Here is a 15,015-nt window from a genome sequence, read left to right on the forward strand (position 1 = left end):
GTTTCTATCTAAGTGTTCAAATCGACTTTTGCAAATAATTTCCAGTTTTTAAAAAAAATTCAATCGAATCTGAAATCAGTCAATATCAATCAATCAATATGAAGGAAATATTATAACAACAATAAGGAAATATCTGTTATAATTATTGTACATATATTTATCATGCATTTACTACAAAGCTAGACAAAGTATTATCCTTGCTTAGGAGGTTATTTACACACTCAGCAGACGCGCCTGGACTCTCAAAGATTTTCTTTTTCTTATGTTTCCTGCTTTCCCCAGCAGTGGACAAGGACAGTTCACCTAGTCTCTCTCTCTCTCGCTCTCTCTCTCTCTCTCTCTCTCTCTCTCTCTGTCTCTCTCTCTCACTCACACACTCACACACACACACACACACACACACACACACACACACACACACACACACACACACCACACACACACACAAAGTTATCTTTTGCAAGGAATGTTGTTTTACTAACTTGCTTCCTGCCCTCCCTTTTGACCTTGTGTGCTTTCGAAAATAAAAAAAAAGTGAGAATGCGGAGTCTGATTCAGAGCAGGGTTGGAGATTGGAACTAAATGTCCAGTCTCTCACATTCTCTTCATGAGCGTTGAAACATGTTTCTTGTCACTTTATTGTGCTCTTTAGCAGTTAGGTAATAAACTTGACAGCATCGATTATCGGCAAAAGTTGATCACACATTAATAAATTCCTTGGAACAACCAAGCACACAGTGTAAATTCCAGGGAAGAGTCGTGACGTCATACTGAGAAAAACAAACACGGCCACAGTGCAAGATCAATTTGAGAATGCCGATGAATTTTCCAATAGTTCGAGTGATGAACATGATTCTGAAGGGTCCCATGTAGACTGTGGCAAAAAACTACCACTGGTCATTACCCTGAATTTATCATCCTCACTGTGAAACATTCTGGTGGCAACACCATGCTATAGGGATGTTTTTCTTCAGCAGGGACAGGGAAGCTTGTCAGAGTTTATAGGAAGATCAATATGGGGGAATCCTAAATGAAAACCTTTAGGAGGCTCCAAAAGACTGGGAAGGAAATTCAACTTCCAGCAAGACAATTAGCCTAAACATGCAAGACAATGACCCTAAACAACCAGAGCTACAATACAATGGTTTAGATTAAAGAATGTTCATGTCTTAGGATGACCCTGTCAAAGTCCATTCCTAAATTCCTCTGAGAATACGTAGCAAGTCTTGAAAAATGCTCTTTATGGACCCAATCTGGCTGATGTTGACCTATTTTGCACAGAAAATGGGCAGAAATTTCAGTGTACAGATGTGCAGAGCTGATGCACAAAAGTCTTACACCTGTATTTGCAGGGAAAGGCATCTTTACAAAGTATTGCTAGCCTCTTATCCATGAGAATCGACCCAACATACAGGCACAAGCTGCAAGGCAATAGCTATGCTCACACTTGCTCAACGCCACTCAACGGTGGCAACTCCAGAGCGGAAAAGAATCCAAACTCTCTCAAGAGCAACCGTTTGGAAGCCCAACCTTTGTTTTGCGGGGAGACAGACAGCTTGGGCTTCATCTCTGTCAAAGAGATGCCGTTCCGCGCTCGGAGAGCACCAGACTCTCTTGGCCCCTCCCAAACGTGGTGACTCCTGAGAAGGTGGACCCAGGTTTCCTCTTCTTGCTGTGCCGATCCAGACCCTATGGTTGCAAATCTGGCCACCAGCTGCTTGCCATCAAGCCTCACCCCTGGCCTGGCTCCAGAAGGCAACCCCTGTGACCTCAAAACTGAGCTGAGGAAAAAATGTCTGGGTTGTTTTTCCTCATGGCGGGTTAACGCATTTTAATGCAATAATTCGTAATGATTAGCACTGAGAGCCCATTTATAACTAATAAATTTTCAGAACAGTATGTATTTACATTGAAACTTTTTTATGTAGTTGTGTAAATTGATGTTTTTTTTACCTTGGCTATGTGTTTCCTGCTCTTCTTGGGATCCCACCATTAGCGGCTCTCTCTCCTCAGATGTCTCAATGCTATTATCGATTTGTCCATATTTCCACTGAGGATATGAAGGTGGTGGAACCAGCAGGAAGAAATAGCTAGTAAAGATATAAAGGAATAGAAATGACTTGTTTATGACCAAGCCATAATTACTTTTTACTCATTTATTGTTTATTATAGCTGTGACATAAAGTTGATAAAAACAGAAGAACAAAGTTATGTACATTCTGCACAAGCAGTAATCTCCCTCAGCATGGCAGTCATCATTTTTTTTTGTTTGTTTTAACCCGTGGAATTTTTTTCCTGGTTCTTTGGGGGACAGTGACAAATGTTGAAAAGCGAAACGCAGAAAATCTTCCAGTATTCCTCAAACGGCTGAGCAACTGGTGTTATGAAATCGATGTTTTTTTGTTGACAGGTCCAAGCCATCGAAGTCTACTTGTCTTGTCTTCAACACATCCAACTTTGGCTGTCCCTCAAATGGGGTCAATTCTAATCCTATCCACTAACTCCTAGTGAGAACCTCAACATCTACATTTCTGCCACCTCCAGTTCTGCTTACTGTTGTCTCTTCAGTGCCACCGTCTCTAATCCATACATCACGGCCGGGCCTCACCAGTGCTTTCTTTCTGAAAGGCCACACGACATTCTTCCTTTCTCAGCTTCCACCACATGGTTCTCTGCTCTACCTTTGTCTTCTTAGTCTTCCAAACCACCACCAGAGTCACCCTACACACCACCATCCTATGCTGTCGAGCTACACTCTCCGCTACCACTACCTTACAGTCAGTAACCTCCTTCAGATTACATCGTCCACCTGTATGCCTCTTCTGGAAAAGTGTATACTACCGCTATTTCCATCCTTTTTGCAAAGTCCACCACCATCTGTCCCTGAGCTTTTCCTGTAATAGTCCCAACATTCAAACTCCCTACAGGCAGTAGCCTCTGTGCATTCGTTTTCTTCTTCTGCTGACGAATCCAGTTTCTCCTCTTCTTTGTCTTCAACCCACAGTACCTGAATTTCTATTGACATCCTGCAGGTTCACGGTGCTAGGGACGGGCGTTGTTAACCCGGGCCATGACTGATCTGGTATGGTATTCTTTAGATCTTCTTTTCCTTTTTGCTTGTCCCGTTAGGGACATCTTTTTCCATCATAGCCTATCTCCTGCATCTTCCCCTCTAACCCCAACTGCCATCATATTTTCCCTCACAACATCCATCAACCTTCTCTTTGGTCTTCCTCTGGCTCTTTTGCCTGGCAGCTCCATCCTCTGCACCCTTCTACCAATATAGTCACTCTCTCGCCTTTGAACATGTCCAAAGCATCGAAGTCTGCTCTCTCAAACCTTGTCTCCAAAACATCAAACTTTGGCTGTCACTCTAATGAACTCATTTCTAATCCTATCCACTCACTCCTAGTGAGAACCTCAGCATCTTCATTTCTGCAACCTCCAGTTCTGCTTCCTGTTGTTCCTTCAGTGCCACCGTCTCTAATCCGTGCATCATGGCCGGCCTCACCACTGTTTTATAAACTTTGCCCATCATCCGAGCAGAGACTCTTATGTCACAAAACACACCAGACAGCTTCCGCCAGCTGTTTCAACCTACTTGGACCCGTTTCTTCACTTCCTTACCACACTCACCATTGCTCTGTATTGTTGACCCCAAGTATTTGAAGTCATCCACCCTCGCCATCTCTTCTCCCTGGAGCTTCACCCCCCCCCCCACCCCTCTCATTCATGCACATATATTCTGTTTTACTTCAGCTAATCTTCATTCCTCTCCTTTCCAGTGCAGAGATCCTTTTCTCCTTCTTTAGTGTCCAACCTGGTGTACATGTCATCATATGCCTCTTGTTTAGCCTTTGCCATCTCTACCTTTGCCCTACGTTGCATCTCAATGTAGTCCTTTCGCGGCGACTCAGTCTTTAGATGAACGCTCATATTTGTTTGGCACAGTTTTACACCAGATGCCTTTCCTGACGCAACTCTCAGCATTTATCCGGGCTTGGGACCAGCCTACAGATTGCACTGGCTTGTGCCCCCACCAGGCTGCATTGTATCAGTATTTTAACAGTACATCGCTTACACTGTGCCTCAAGGCCAAACTCGATGCACTGCTCTAACAAGCCTACATTACAAATAATTTAGGTGCATATCTCATCCAAGCGACTAAACACATAACCATGGCGGAACTGTCAGAAAGTCCCAGCCAATATGACATCCTTGAAGAGCTCGTCAGTAATTTAACTAGGGACCTTATCCTGGGTTACGCAGTCTGTCAAACATGCAGGCGTTGAAGTCCTCAATGATAACCACCCAACTTATGAGAGAAGCCGCACACAAACCCTTAAAAGATAAAAGTCTCGCTTGAATGCTTGGTGCTAAACTTGGTGTCCCAGCTGAAATGGAGGGACTGAGAGAATGCGCTGGTGAAGTCCACATTAGAAGCTGAAAAACAAACAAGTCCAGGTAACTTCACAGTTGATAAACCACCGCATGTTTAAACTTGGCTGAAGCCAACCTCCTTGATGTAGAAATGCAATGGGATGATGCTAAGGCTCAATTAGCCTACCTCACTACTGAGCTGAGGCTGCACAGGTGCTGTCGACAAACAGCGGGAAATTCAGCTATAATGATGACAAACCAACACAAGCCCCTATCACAAGCGAATTAATTTCTGCGGGTTAACACGACCAGTTACAAGATGCTTATGGTGACAATATGCTAAGATCGTCCAATTAAAAGCTAAATTGGTAGAATTAGCCAACCGACCTTCTAATGAATTATGAGTTGAGCAGCAGCACGCAACTCTTCCACTGAGTCAAGTGGGTAGGGGCCATCCAAAGGCGAGTCATGATTGCCATTCCGTCAAAGAGAAAAAGAGAGAGAGAAAGAAAGAGAGAAAGAAAGAAAGAAAGAAAGAAAAGCGAGAGTGTGCTCTAGTGGTGGGCAGTTTCCTTTATGGTGTCCTCAAAGGGTGCTCATCCTCAGACATACCAGTGCAAGTCATCTGGCCCAAGCCTCTGGAGCTCCTTGGGGGGTGTCAATTCTGTCCGACACAGGTTACAACATGTGTCAAGTTAACACGTTAGGCACAAGCTCCACTTAAGTCAACAGCCATCATTCCACTCCTCCGGGCCCTACTACATATAGCCTGGTCCCCTTTCTCAACAGAAGGCTCATAGAGCTCTTCAAAACATCTTCAGTCATCAGTTCAGAACCCACCTTCAAGGGGCACTGTACCTCCTCGCAAGTAGCGGCTTGACGAGCTGCATACGCATCTTTTTGACTCAACCCTGACTCTCCCTCCACACCATTGCCGCCCCAGGTATGACACTAAAACACTTCAAGTGGCGCACAACAATCCGCGGTTTGAAGCTCAACCAAACGGACATGATGATGACATCCCACAGTTCATCGCTCGGTCCATGTTCCCACGGGAATTGAAGGACAAGGAGATGCCACATTTATCGTGGCACTCCAACGTCATGTGGATTGCCAACAAGAACATCAGGGAAAAGACTCGTCAGCAGTGGCTAGCACGGTGGCGCTAAACTAAATAATCGCAACCGCAGACAGACCCTGCAACACATAGGGGCTCTTGCCCACTTGAAAGGAACACCATTATGGCCGCTGGGTGTGGACAATGAATGGGTTAAGAACGACACCTAGAGGCGATGGAGCAGCACTCCAGATGAGTCTTCCTCACTAATACTAGGAGGACACGACAAAAATATATTTTAAACACTAGAATGAACACCACTGGTAACTGGATTATTGCAAACTTGAATGTCTGATGATGAATCTGTGTTAATTGGGCCAACAAAGAAAAGAAAAGAAACAAGAATGTTGTTGCAAACAGCGAGATAATCGCAACAAACTATAGTCAAATAACACATGAACATTAACCGTGGTATGAGTCAACAGGAGAAGAAAAATGTTCTCATAATATGAAACACAAAAAATTCATACTTTATACAAATCCACTGGTTTAAATGGCCAGACATACCTGCCTGTTGTGGAAGCAAACAAAAATTGGCACAATGTGCCCGCTCTAACCCTCTTACGAACAAATCCTACTCCGCGTCAGGCCACCCCACGCATACTGACACCCTTTTTGTCACAACTCAGCTTCCAAATCTAATGTTCATCTGTCTTCACTTGTGTGTATCTCGTCTTATCTTTTCTGTTGTTGTAGATTCTCTTTTTAGCTTCTATGAAACTATAAAATTCACAATGTACATCCTCATTTTTGTATTTGACGAAGGAGAATCAACGAGTCACTGTAGCGGAGAATGTAAATTGATTCATTGTAGCAAACCAAGGTTTATGAGATTGATCAATAATTAATAAAAAGAAAAAGGTTTCTCGTCATTTTCCCTCAGTGTTACACACAGAAAACAAGTGACATGGCGCCCCATAAATTAAAAATTTGAATTACAATGCATAATCAAAAAATTATATCAAATGGGAAGCGACGCAGGAGTCCTTCCCGGTAACTATATCCATTCCAAATTATCCATCCATCGATATTATGAGCCGCTTATCCTCACGAGGGTCATGGTAGTGCTAGAGCCAACCCCAACTCTCATCAGGCAGGAAGCAGGGTACACCCTGAAGTGGTTACCAGTCAATTGGTGGGCACATGGAGCCAGACAATATTCGCACACGCAGTCACACCTAGGGACAATGTAGAGTCTTTGTCATGATCGTGCCGCTTCAGCATGAGCTGTGCGGGTGTCCGCGCAGGTGTGCTGATTGGAAGGTGCAAGCCTGATTATGCTGTGGATTTATATGACCGCGATGACAACTGGCCGGGCCAGTTCGTATGATCTTCACATCCCGTTCGTGTGCTCCAGTATCCCTGATCGAACCTGTGCGTACCGACCTTCGCCCGTTCTCCGACCACCCTTGTAAGCCTGACTCCTTTGATACTTCTGCCTGCGTTGATTGTTCTCCCGCGTACCGATTCCTGCCTGCCCGCTCACCTGCTCTCTTCGCCCGACGTCCAAACTACCGCTGCTGCACCGGACTGCCTCCTCGATCCCCTACCTCTGCATATAATAAACATGTCTCTTCTTGAACTACCTTGCGTCTTCTGAGTTCCTGCATTTGGGTCCTACTCTCGTTCCGATGGGACGTGACAGAACGAACTGGCCCCGGCCAGTTGTCATCGCGCTCATATAAATCCACAGCATAATCAGGCTGCATGAGGCGGAGGTGTGCACCTTCCAATCAGCGTACCTGCGCGGACACCCCGCACAGCTCATGCTGAAGCGGCAGGATCATGACAGTCTTCAATTAATGCATATTTTGAGATGTGGAGAACATGCAAACTCCACACAGGCGGGGGTGGGATTTGAAACCTGGTACTCAGAACTGTGACACAGAATATATGTGTGTGAATGAGAGGGTTGGAGAGTGAAGAGTGAGGCTACAGGGAGAAGAGATAGCAAGGGTGGATGACTTCAAATATTTAGGGTCAACAATCCAGAGCAATGGAGAGTGTGGGAAGTGAAGAAACAGGTCCAAGCAGGTTGGAACAGCTGGCGGAATGTGTCTGTTGTGCTATGTGGTAGAGTCTCTGCTAGGATGAAGGGCAAAGTTTATAAACCAATGGTGAGGCCAGCCACGAGGTACAGATTAGAGACGATGGCACTGAAGAAACAATAGGAACCAGAACTGGAGGAAGCCGAAATGAAGATGTTGAGGTTCTTGCTCGGAGTGAGCAGGTTGGATAGGATGAGAAATGAGCTCATTAGAGGGACAGACAAAGTTGGATGTTTTTGAGACAAGGTTCGAGAGAACAGAGTTCGATGGTTTGGACATGTCCAGAGGCGAGCGAGTGACCATATTGGTAGAAGGGTGCTGAGGAAGGAGCTGCCAGGGAAAAGAGCAAGAGGAAGACCAAAGAGAAGGTTGATGGATGTGGTGAGGGAAGACATGAGGGCAGTTGGGGTTAGAGAGGAAGATGCAGGAGGACTTACATCAGTGGTCTCAAACTGGCGGCCAATGGGCCATTTGCAGTCCCTAATTGATGCATGTTTTTAGGTGATGTGGGAGAAAACTGGAGTGACCGGAGAAAACCCACGCAGGCACGCAAATTCCACACAGGGGAGGGACGGGATTTGAATCCCGGATCTCAGAACTGTGAGGCCAACGGCCTAACCAGTTGCACCACCATGCTGCCTCCTAGTTTATATGAATGTGTTTAACTTCATCCATCCATTTTCTTAGCCACTTATCCTCACAAGGGTCACGGGAGTGCTGGAGCCGTTCCCAGCAGAACAGAATTGTTGCCAGCCAATTGCACGGCACATCAAGACAAATAGCCACTCACACAATTATATGGGCAATTTAGAGTGTACAATTCATGTTGCATTTTTTGGGGATACAGGAGAAAACTGGAGTCCCCGGAGAAAACCCACACAAGCACGGGCAGAACATGCAAACTCCACACAGACAGGTCAGGGATTGAACCCGGGACTTCCGAACTGTGAGGCCAACACTTTCCAGCTGATCTACCATGCTGCCTTCTTGTTTATCTTAATGTGTTTAAATTTATTTCTTTTTTTCTTAAAAAGATGTTTGAGAAGATTTGATTTTCTTTTGAATTTCTCATCGAAATTGGTGGTGAGTGTATGTGCGCCGAGGCTGCGGCCCAGCCTCAGCTAGTCGCTACCTCCAGTGGCACTGAGATAAATTGAGTTTGAGACCCCTGGCTTATATGGAAAAAGATGACACGCTGAGGAACTAAAGAAGATGAAAAATGGAAGTTGGTTGGTGGTTCCTCCTGTTCTCCAATTCTTGTGGAGTTATGGAAGGATCTCGTTGAGGTGGCTGTGGAGTTTTTTTTTTTATCAATTTGTTCAACACAAGTCTATCTAGGAGAGGTGGCTGTGGAGTTTTTAATCAATTTGTTCAACACAATTCAAGTGGGTGAGAAGATCCCTGAGGAATGGAGGGAAATTGTGCTGGTGCCCATTTTTAAGAGTAAAGATGATGTGCAGAGCTATGGGAACTAGAGAGGAATAAAGATGAGTTATGGAGCTAGTGGAGAGTACACTCAGGACATAAGTATTTGTGACCAACAGTATGGTTTCAAGCCTAGAAAGAATATCACCGATGCATTACCTGCCGTGAGGGTGTTGATGAAGAACAGAGAAAGTCAGAAAGAACTACAGTGTGTCTCTGTAGATCTAGAAAAAGCCTATGACAGAGTACCCGGAGAGGAACTGTGGCACTGCACGTGGCAGAGAAGTATGTCTGAATAGTACAGGATAAGAATGAGGGCAACAGAACAGTGGTGAGGTGTGCTGTAGGTGTGACAGAGAATTATAAGTTGAAGGTGGAACTGGAACTGAGCCCTTTTCTGTTTGCAGTGTTGATAAGATTGGCGAACAGATTGGCATGTCTGCAATTCTTTGTGCAAAACAGAAATATTCACCCATGCATTTTTTTCACTTACCTAATCAGCATTGTGACTGGAATGATCAGCATGATTAAAAGTGTAACCTGGGGTGAAAGGCCAACTTGTGTCAAAATTGAATAAAGGAGGGCTCCCACAACACCAGCCCCACCAGTCCCTGAACCCCAGGCCCCAAGTACATTCCTAGAACAGATGGGAAACAAAACGGTGGTATTGTTTACTGTTGCTCTTTGAGAAAAAAAATCCAACTGATTTAGTAAATTCTGAATTAATAATCATAGGCAATAGCGTTAAGAATGACACATAGTGAAGTCCACCTGTATTTGGACAATGATAGAGGCTAACATTTTACATTTATCCAACACAACAATTGATTTAACTAAAACTAAGCAAAGTAAATTTATTTATATAGCGCATTTCATACACAAGGTGACTAAATGTGGTTAACATGATAAAAAGGATTTCAATACAAAGAAATAAAATCATAAAAAACAAAAATGACAACAAAATATGTACTGGATATTAAAATGCAAAATTAAAAGTACAATTAAAAACATCATACAGTGCAAGTAATATCATTAAAAGTGGAAATAGTCTAAAAAGCACAAGAAAAAAGAGTTTTAAACATAGATTTAAAATCTTTTACACTTGGGGCTGATGTCATCTGTGTTGGAAACTTATACATATGTGTGCAGCATAATAGCTAAATAGTGCTTCACCATGTTTGCTTTGGACTCTGCGCTCCACTGTTTAACCTGAGTCTGTCAATCTCAGAGCTCCACCATGTTTGTATTCTCTAAGCATTTCTTTCACTTATACAGGACCTAAACTATTTAGTGATTTATTGAGTAATAGCAGAACATTAAAATCTATTCTAAAGATGACTGGAAGCCAATGTAAGGACTTTAGAATTTTAGTTATGTGCTTTGATCTCTTTGTTCTGGTTAGAACCCCAGCTGCATCATTCTGAATGAGCTGCAGCTGTTAAATGCTCTTTTTGGGGAGTCCAGTCAGAAGACCATTCCAGTGGTCAAGCCTATTTGAGATAAAAGCGTGGATGAACTTTTCCTGGTCTGCTTGGCACATACAAGCCGTCACTCTTGACATGTTCTTCAGATGGTACAAGGCAATTTTTGTGATTTGATACTTAATTCGGAATTTATCAGAACATCAAGGTTTCAGAGTTGGTCTTTGGTTTTTAAAGATAGTGAGTCCAGGTATTTATTCACAGCAATTGTGTTTTATTTATTGCCAAAAACAATTGTCTGTTTTGTTGTGATTTAAGTTGAAAAAATTTTTGGCTCATTTATAGTTATTTATCTGCTTTAGTCAGTGGCACAACATCTCAACTGAACTGTAGTCATCTGGAGACACTGCCAAATATAACTGTGTGAATTATGCATAGCTATGATAGTCAAAATTAAAATATTTGAAATATTTGACCCAAGGGTACAATATACAGGTTGAGCAGAAGGGGGCTAAGAACTGACCCTTGAGGGACCCCATATGTCATTGCCATTTGTTGAGATAGAGCACTTCCAATGGTTATAAAGTAACTCTTTTCCTCCAGGTAGGACCTAACCCATTTAAGGACTGTTCCAATTAGTCCAACCCATATTTCTAAGAATTTCAGCAGAATATTATGATCTACTTTATCAAAAGCCACACTGACATCCAACATGACCAAAATCGACACTTTATTTGAGTCAAATTTCAACCTGATATCATTTAGCACTTTGATAAGAGCCGACTGTACTGTGAAGAGTTTATAAACCTAATTGAAATGTGTCAAAAAGTACATTTAAATTGAAAAAATTGCTGAGTTGATCAAAAATAACTTTCTCAACACTCTTGGTCATGAAAGGGTGATTTGAGATACGTCTATCGCAGTGGTGTTAAACTGGTGGCCCCCACCTCAATATGAAAGTATAATGGTAGTGCGACCCTCTGGTTTTATACGGATGGCACTTTTCCAGTGTTGTGTGCGGAGCTGATGAGCCGACCAATCACGGAGGGGTAGATGGCTATCGGGGGAGTGACATCGACCAGGCTTGATGCAAGCAGCGAAACAATTTTCAATGAGAGAAAGGAGAAGGGTTTTTGTAGGTTTTGCACACAAGTTGTAAACACCAGCATCCTTCTTCAACTTTTGTGTTAAAAAATGTTTGAGAAGATAGGATTGTTTTTAATTTCTAATTTAAATTCTGCATATATCCATTTGCGCCAAGCCTGCAGCCCAACAACAGCCAGACTCCACCTCCAGCGGCCCTAAGGTAAATTGAGTTTGAGACCCCTGGTCTATAGCTTGCTAACACGGAATCGTGCAGTGCTGTTTTTTCGAAGAGGCTTAAAAGCAGCTACCTTAAAGCTCCACTGACATGAAATATATGATTTTTATTACGTTTTTAATATTAAAAAAAAAAGGCAGGCGGAATGAACCCATCCGTTTTTTCACCACAAAACATTATTTTGATGTATATGGCTTTTTGTAACTGCCGCCATGAAAATCCTCTTGAGGGATTTGTTTTGGAGAAGAAGCAGGAAGTGATGTTATCAGCAGGAACGCAAAGGCGGTCTCGTGTTTATACTAGCTTTACCTGCTGGATGGAAGCTCTTTGTTCGTGTTCGCCAAAATGCCGGCTCTATGTATTGCTGGATATTGTTTAAACACTTGGGAGGATGGCTTTACTCTTCATATGTTTCCAGAAGACCCGGTTCATTGTGAAAAATGGATTGTACAGGTCCAAAGGACGAGAGGTTCGTGGGTTCCAAATGACAGGTAGGTGTGTATAGAGCTACTAAAAAAATAATAGTTGGAGGGGGTGTAATCCTCTAAGAATGTAACAAAAGATCCGCCTACGTAAGTCAGGGGTGCTACATGTGTGCACCGTCCGCCGGTCAGGGTTTCAGCGATCACGACTTCGGCTGGGGTGGCTCATTGCGGTGCCGGGCCAGGCCACTTTATGGCGTTATTGTCGCCCGCGGCTGAGAGCGCCATCGTCGGCAGCATTGTTCATCGCCACTGCCATCCGTGACGTTCATCCGTCGGCGTTGTTCATCGCTGCCAACACCGCTGCCGTCGGTGATGAACAATGCCGATGGATGAACAACGCCGCAGACTGCAGCAATGAACAACAAAGCCAATGGCAGCGGCAATAAAAATTGCTGCCAACGATGCCGCGCTCAGCCGCGACTGACAACAACACCATAAAGCGGCCCGGCTCAGTGCCGCGATAAGCCATTCATGATCAGCTCGTCGCGGCCGGGCTAGAGGCGTTGTTGTCGCTCGCGGCTGAGTACGTTACACATTGTCATACTGTCGGGGAGTCTATTGTTAGTTAGAAGTGATCCGCATATCATCTAAATATGGATCGAAATGATAGGGTAGTATATTATATATTACCCCAGTCACTTCACTCAATTGTGAGATGTTCTCTTCTTCGAAGAGCTTCAGAAAAATCCGAAAATCTCTGTTGTTCCTCTCCCATACCAGGTGCCACTTATGTGTTTTCAATGGCGAATGTCCCTCTGTGACATCTGCTGATAATGTTGCAGACAATATGGCTATCATTTCGATGCCGAGGGTGACTTCCGTAACTTTGTGCATGATGACACGCTCTCGGCTTTAAGAGCTTTAGGAAACTAGCCTGAGTAACTTTAAAGTGTTTGGGAAATGTAGCCTTTCATCTTTAGGTTAAAGTCACAAAAATATTGTCCTTTCACAAATGGGATACGCAACCATTTCATGCAGAATTCCTGTTTTGGACAACAGAATAGTCATCATTTTTAATCGTTTGGATTACAATCATTTTCAAACCCTGACTGCCTGACCATGGACACCACCAATCAGTTTTATAGGCCTTCACTTCTGTCCCCATCAAAGACTCTGTATCCTGGCGGGCCTCTCTGCTACAAATTTCAATTAGTTCAGTTCCTATTTGACAGATCAACATCTTTTTGTAGATACATATTCTTTCAGAACACAACATTGAGAGTGCGGTGCCCAAGGGTCAATTTGAGGTCTGATTGTTTTTAATTTTTACATGATTGAGGAGATCAAGGCAGTGATGAGTATCTGCCACAAGAATTACAGCAGCGAACATATGTATTTAAAGCCCAAGTGTCATCCCTATAAACAGTCTATTAATACTCCGCCCACGCGGCTGAGTGAGGCATCTCGGCTGGGTTCTTCAGAGCAGCCCCCGTCCGCAAAGCCCAACACGCAGGCTTCGCAGAAGCCGTGAACGCCAAACGTGGCGCCTCAGCCGGTGTGGCTGATTTTCGGCGCCGTGGTGGCATATAAGGAGCCAAGCCGTGCTGCTTTTAGGGGGATGTTCATAGCCGATGCAATACTAGATGAACACTGTCGAGCCCGGGCGCATTACTGCGCGCACGCGGCTGAGTGAGGCATTGTTGTCATTGTCATTGTCAGATTCGCTGCAGTTCGTGCAGCAGCCCGACGCTGTCCGACGCGCACACCAACATATTTAGTACGTGGATCTTTTGTTACGTTATGAGAGACCGATTACGTGGTCCGCCCCAAACTATTATTTTTTCTAGTAGCTGTATACAACCTACCTGTTATTTGGAACCCACGAAGGTCTCGTCCTCTGCACCCATGCAATCCATTTTTTCACAACGAACCGGGTCTCTTGCAAACTTATAAAGGGTAAATCCATTCTCCGAGGTGTAAAAGCAATCTCCAGCAATGCAATGAGCACGCATTTTGGCTAACGCGAAGGAACAACGAGCTACCTTCGCGGAGGTAAAACTAATGGAAACAAATGAGTCCACTTGGGGGCGCCGCTGTCCTTTACGTCACTTCCTGCTTCTTCTCGAAAACAAATCTCTCGAGAGGATTTTCATGGCGGGAGTTACAAAAAGCAGTGTACGTCAAAATCATGTTTTGTGGTGAAAAAACGCATGGGCCCATATTGGCTGACGTTTTTTCCATTAATAACATACTAAAAATCATGCATTTCATGACAGTGGCCCTTCAAATGATTATTTATTTCAAAGAGAAAACATGGCCTTGTGTGAAAAAGTAATTCACAACATTGTTAAATAAGTCTGGGAAATCTTTTCATTTTCACTGATCACAATGTGTTGGAAAATGTTTTATAGATACCAAATATTACTTCCATTAGTTTTGGGCAATGTTAGAGGCTTTAGTGTTATTTGTTGTGACTACTTGCTCTTTCCCGGTCATACTGTGCATCATACTTGCTCCTTGTTATGTTGTAACTAGACATAATTGTTTGCTTTCATTCTCAGTCTCACTTTGATATAAGAATAGGGTTTTTTTTTTCATTAATAACATACTAAAAATCATCCATTTTATGACAGTACCCCTTTAATGGATAATTTTTCTCATAAAATATATTTTCAAGTGTAATTGACCTGAACATTTCATCAGATGATGGACACAAACCAAGTAGTCCATACGTACAAAGAAAGTAGAACAAATAAAGATGAGAAATGAAGCCGCGTGTTAGAATGTGAAATGACACAGAGAAAAAATAGTAAACATGAAGAAAGCAAGGAACAAAATGGCATGGACAGCTAAGACAATGCCTAAAATCTATCACCAA

The 15,015-nt window shown here is 43.4% G+C and overlaps 1 protein-coding gene across 8 annotated transcripts in view; it reads right to left on the reverse strand.

The window, feature by feature from the left end:
• Positions 1–15,015, reverse strand: part of cln3 (CLN3 lysosomal/endosomal transmembrane protein, battenin) — a 97,448-nt gene that overhangs the window by 36,751 nt on the left and 45,682 nt on the right. For all 8 annotated transcript variants that reach the window (XR_009798741.1, XR_009798740.1, XM_061845671.1 and 5 more), the window contains 2 exons: positions 9,464–9,607; positions 1,954–2,090 (listed from right to left, as the gene is read on the reverse strand). Coding sequence is in view for 6 of the 8 variants with exons in the window: in XM_061845671.1 (XP_061701655.1) it covers positions 1,954–2,090; positions 9,464–9,607 (281 nt within the window). In the remaining 2 variants the exon portion in view is untranslated. The remainder of the gene's footprint in view (positions 1–1,953; positions 2,091–9,463; positions 9,608–15,015) is intronic.

Source organism: Syngnathoides biaculeatus, chromosome 16 (genome assembly GCF_019802595.1).
Source record: "Syngnathoides biaculeatus isolate LvHL_M chromosome 16, ASM1980259v1, whole genome shotgun sequence".
In the NCBI taxonomy this organism is placed as follows: Eukaryota; Metazoa; Chordata; class Actinopteri; order Syngnathiformes; family Syngnathidae; genus Syngnathoides; species Syngnathoides biaculeatus.